Source organism: Ctenopharyngodon idella, chromosome 3 (genome assembly GCF_019924925.1).
Source record: "Ctenopharyngodon idella isolate HZGC_01 chromosome 3, HZGC01, whole genome shotgun sequence".
In the NCBI taxonomy this organism is placed as follows: domain Eukaryota; kingdom Metazoa; phylum Chordata; class Actinopteri; order Cypriniformes; family Xenocyprididae; genus Ctenopharyngodon; species Ctenopharyngodon idella.
This window is the reverse complement of record NC_067222.1, coordinates 18,886,989-18,892,591: the sequence shown is the minus strand read 5'-3', so window position 1 is coordinate 18,892,591 and position 5,603 is coordinate 18,886,989. Positions and strand designations below refer to the sequence as shown.

The following is a 5,603-nucleotide window of genomic DNA, read 5'->3' as shown; positions in this document are numbered from 1 at the left end:
ATAATGCACTTAAGCACTGAAAACATTACATTTAATTCACACTTAAGTGTGTTCTTTTAAAGTATATTATTTGTGCAATAAGTACACTTTATAAAAGTATACTAAAGTGCACTTTTTTTCACAAGGGTATGCTTCATCTGCAGGACATCAACATCATATTTTACAGTAGTTCTGTCAAGACAACTCTTGGGATATTGGTATAGTAATTGAGATTGGCATGGTAATGGAAACGACAATGTTAATGTATTTGGTCTCGGTGGAATATATCTGCTACGCTCCGAGACCTTCTACTGCCAATACATTCAGATCTATTCCAGTGTAAAGGCGAGCCAATAAAGCTGTGGTGAAACAGCTGAAGAAGACTATTGCTATACATTGTAAAGCACTTTTCACACTACACAGTTAATGGGTGATTTAGACAATACAAGTGCTATACATGTGCTTTTGAGTGAGAAACAAGCTGTTGCATCGACAGATATGCATAAATCTGCACAATGATAATGTAGACAGGAAGGAATAGACAAACACCCCCAAAACAAGCAGATCTATTGCCAAGACATATGTACTGCAATTTATATATATATTAAATGGGACGGCATGTTTACTATCTATGTGTGCCTTGGCTACTTTGCCGACCAGCTAAACGTCTCGGTTACGTATGAAACAATAGGCTATTTGCTGCTGCATAGACGAAACTGCATCACGATCCAGCTTATGATTGACTCCACAGGTTATACACAAACACGACGCTCAGTATTAACTGTATTGATGGTTCTTTAATGTGACTCAGACACACGAGCATCTGAATCAACCACACACATTTAGCATTGATAAATGTCCACATTGCTCTTGAAAATGAATGAAATATGGTGGACGCCGATAAAGCACAATGATTATATCACTTTAACTGTTTTCATAAACGTGCTAAACAGTGTATAAAATAGCTGAATGTGTTTGGGAACCCCTGGCTTATATTCTTCAGTGATACACTCATCCATCTGTTGACATGACGCTAGTTTAAAACTTGTAAAGATAGCTCCATTTAGGAATAGATAACCGGACCACACAAAAGAGCATATGTGGAAAAGATCATTTTTCCTTATCTTAGATGTTGTTTCAGATGCCATCTGAAAACACGCTGCAGACTGCTAACAGCCATCAATGCCAAATATCTGAATGTTTGAGCAGCGAGCTCATTGGCCACTGATGCAACAGCAACCAATCAGCTGTGCTGTGTAGATAATGATGTGATCGCTACCCAATGAGTTAAAGACCCATCAACCTGCATCAGCAGAGTTTCAAGACAGAACTAGGTGATAATAGTTGTTTCTCACCTGAACTCTTGACAGTGTATCTGACTGAGGTCTGGAGTCGATTTCTGAGAGTAAGCTGACATCTCCACTCTCTGTTGTCATCTTCATTCAGGAGTGTTGTAGTCAGAGTGATGATACAGTGATATGATGAGAATAATATCTGATATCTGGAGTCTGTCGTCAGATCAACACCAGTCTGATTCACCCACAACAGCTGAAGTCCCTCATAACGGACCCAATCATTACAAGTTGTGTCATTATGAGAATACAACTGACAGGAGAGAGTCACAGAGCGACCTGGACTGATCTCAGTCTGTGAGGATGATGATGATGATGATGATGATGATGATGATGGAGACACTGAAACTGAACACAAGACACAAATCACAGACTCTTCAATCATCATCTGAGTTTAAAGGGAGAATCTGTCATTTTTAAATTGACCACATAATCATAAACTTACCATGAAGAACATGCAGATAAACACGTGCATCAGTTCCTTGTTGTTTGTCATTCACATATTGTCTGCAGGTGTATAATCCATAATCTTCTTTTGTAACGTTCTTGATGTTCAGAGAGCAGTCAGACCCCAGACTCAGTCTCTCATGTCTCTCTGTGTCTTTCTTCTTTAACCCTAATTCAATCAGTGCAACTGCTGCTGAATGTCTGAAACTGTTATAGATCCATGTAGTTGATTTGCAGTCAGAAAGATCATTATTACACGGCAGACGGACATTTTCACCAGAACCGATGAACACACGAGCATCATCCACTCCACTGGTACCTGAAACACAGTATATTTGAGTGATCATTATGATATATATTAATGAAAACATAAAACATATCAGCATAAAAAGCAGATGATTCAAATACCGTCTTTTTTCCTCATGAACACAAACATCACACTCTCCAGAATAAAGTATTTGTCTTGATCAGAGAGCTGTTGAAATCTCTTAATATGAAGATAATTGTTGATCATCAGATGTTTGAGTGACTCTATGTCCAGTATCAGGAATAATACAGTATGATCTGTATGTATCAATACACAACTCTGAGATCACAACGTGAATGTGTGCAAGAATAAACTGAGCATGTTCAAATCAACTCTTTCCAGACTAATTCCACTAAATGTCTTTAGAGAAAATCCAGATTTCTTTACCTGTGAGAAGTGAAGAGAGAATGATCAGTCCCAGCAGACACAGATCACACTTATCAGCCATTTTCTGTTTCTGTCAGTCTTTCTCTTCATTATATAGTTACAGCTCCTCCTTTAATCATCATCAGCTCCTCCTGTGGTTGTGAACTTCCTCTGACCTGAACTGAGTGTTTATTTCTGACACTAAGATACAGCTCTGCATTTCACTGACAGTCACTAAAGTCAAGACAAGAAGTGATCAGAAAGATTTCTGCTGTGAAACTGTGTTTAATGTGAAAAGCTCTGGAACAGAAAGTGAGCTGAACTGGACAGTGACGTCTGTCACACTGTCACCAGTTCAGTGTCCGGTGTCGTTTCAGTTGTGTGTGTGTGTGTGTGTGTGTGTGTGTGTGTGTGTGTGTCCCTGCCTGTTGGAACTTTATTATTAAACCCTGTTTTGGAATTTAGTCTTCTTCATCTTCATCTGCCTGCCTACACACCACACCTTACAGAAGATCGGACCCATTATGGGTAACACAAGGAAGTTTGCGTTCTCAGCCACGATTTTTTGTTATTTTCTAAGGAGTTTTTCGTCTTGCACTCAACTGCCCCTACAACAACGAGACCCTGAAGTCGTTCTGGATCGGGGCGAACTTTCACCATCCTGTTGACCTCCCAGACACCACCGGATTAAACTGGAGAGAAGCCATCATCCGGTGTCTGGAGAGCGTCAATCAAAAATCAAACCAAACTGATTCAAAATTAATTCAAAACACATAACCAATAACATATTACGTAACAATTAGTTAATTGTCATGTGCCTCAACAAGTAAAATCATCACATAATGATACCTTTGCAAATCATTACCTAAAGATTAATTAAAGCAGACAACTGGAAGTATGTAGCTTTGACCATCATGGTAATTAACATATGAATTTTTGCTATTAGTTAATTTAATAAGTTATTAAGAAATTAATATAGGTTTTAGCATGTATATGTTATAAATCTGACTCGTGTGTGTGTGTGTGTGTGTGTGTGTGTGTGTGTGTGTGTGTGTGTGTGTGTGCACCATGAGGCTACTAAGTTTGTGCTTGTGAAACCACACATTCACACCCTTCAGAAGTGAAGCAGTTTAAATGAGCAGATGCGTCAAGATCACACTTCATCTATATATATCTAGATGAATCATAGGAAGATAAATAATCTGTGATGCATATTTGTTCAAAGAATTTAAGGCTTACTTCACACACAAACAAAATTACTATTTCATAAAGGTTTGCTGTGTAGTAAATACTCTTAAAGCAGCATAATTTCGGTTTGAGTTCTGGTAATGTGTTTCTTGTTTAGCTTTCATTTATCTGTTTCATCTGCTGTCCAGTGGCGTCATTCCACCAAAAGCCAGGGTATGGCAGACCCTGATGACGTCATCCAATCTTACTCCCTCGACGTCACAGTCCCACTTTCTTCACACAACTTTTTCCAGCACTTCAAAGCTCAAAAGTCTGAATATTATCCAATTTAAGTGTAATTTTTAATATGATTACCAAAAACATTTTTGTTCATCCTTCAAAGATTGTCCTCATTTGTAAAACTAAAAGTCCATCAATCAAAAACCACAGCCAATCAGAACACAGTGTGGGCGGGCTCTCGCGGCATTTGCATAGCACCAGAGATTAAACTTGACGGCCCTCGCAAGAAATGGATAAGTACATAATCAGTTTCACAAATATTACACCATTTAAACATTATTAAAAATACATACTGAGCTACTAAAACAATTTTCGTCATAGAATACACTTGTTTGTTCACAGTTTGAACGTTCTTGCTTCCTTTTGTTTAGTTTCAAGATCTGATGTAAATTATCCATTGTTGCTTTTACTAAAGCTGGGAGCACTAAATGATATTCAAAGTCACATTAGGTTAGGACAATGTTAGTTATGGTGCTTGCCTCTGGCGAAGCATCATTATTGTTCTCTTGCTTACTTATTATTATTATAACTTGTCCCGCAGCTTTTGTCCTACACCCATGAATGAGGTGTCAAATCGACCGGCTCATTGAGGAGAAGTGTGCTGTGACTTTCCTAAGCGATCGGACCTACGATGTTCACACAGCGGATGAAAAAGCCGCCAAAAAAGTCCCATTGACTTTCAGTGGTGGAATGTTCAGAAATTTGAATCTGAACTGTCACTTTCTCACACACACACACACACACACACACGCACACACACACACACACACACACACACACACACACGCACACACACACGCACACACACACACACACACACACGCACGCACACGCACACGCACACGCACACACACACACACACACACACACACACACACAGGGCCTGAGGAACCCTTTCTCTCTCTCTCTCTCTCACATCTCACACTATTGATCACAGTGTCATAGAGACAAGGGGGCGGGCTCATTTCACTCAGGCAACCAATCAGTCTCTCAGGATCATTGTAAATCTATCAAGCCACGCCCTAGCAACCATTTAGAGCACTCTAGCAACAGGTTCCATAGACTTCCATTCAAAAAGATCAAAGATATTCCTTTGGATAGAAGTGTCATAGAAACATGAGGGTGGGATCGTTTGACTCGGGGCAGCAAACAGCCAATCACGAATCACTTTCAACACTTCCTAGCCACACCCTAGCAACCAAAACCCAAAGAGGGATATCTTCAAATCTGAATGTCACAGAGGCATGGGGGTTGGTTTATATTGTCAAGCAGCCTTTGGTGTATCATCACTGGCAGATGCCAAGCAACTCCCTAGCAACCAAAGTACCCTAGCAACCATTTTGCAAGACCTATATCTCTGCATCAGAGCATCATAGAGATATGGCGGTTGGCTCTTTTGACTCATGCTAGCAAACTGGATTTCCAACATGCTACACATGCTAGCAGTGAATAGCTACATGCTAATAGTGATTAGCTAAGTGTTAAATAATCATCTGTGACAACTACCAACCACCTAGTAACATCATAACAACCACCCAGGTTACCATAGCAACTGCCTAGCAACACATTAGCAACCACCACTAGTACCTTAGCAACTACCTATCGACACCCTAGCATCCACCCAGGTTACCATAGCAACCGCCTAGCAACCACCCAGAACACCTTAGCAACCACCCCAAGTACAT

General features: G+C 39.9%; 1 protein-coding gene across 1 annotated transcript; it reads right to left on the bottom strand.

Annotated features, from left to right (window-relative positions):
* Positions 1–1,277: 1,277 nt before the first annotated feature.
* LOC127507332 (uncharacterized) lies at positions 1,278–2,630 on the bottom strand. The gene is made up of 4 exons (XM_051884342.1): positions 2,473–2,630; positions 1,777–2,097; positions 1,335–1,679; positions 1,278–1,282 (listed from the first exon to the last, which is right to left on the bottom strand). The coding sequence occupies exons 1-4, from the start codon at positions 2,531–2,533 to the stop codon at positions 1,278–1,280; spliced, it is 732 nt and encodes a 243-aa protein (XP_051740302.1). The 5' UTR covers positions 2,534–2,630.
* Between the last annotated feature and the right edge of the window lie 2,973 nt (positions 2,631–5,603).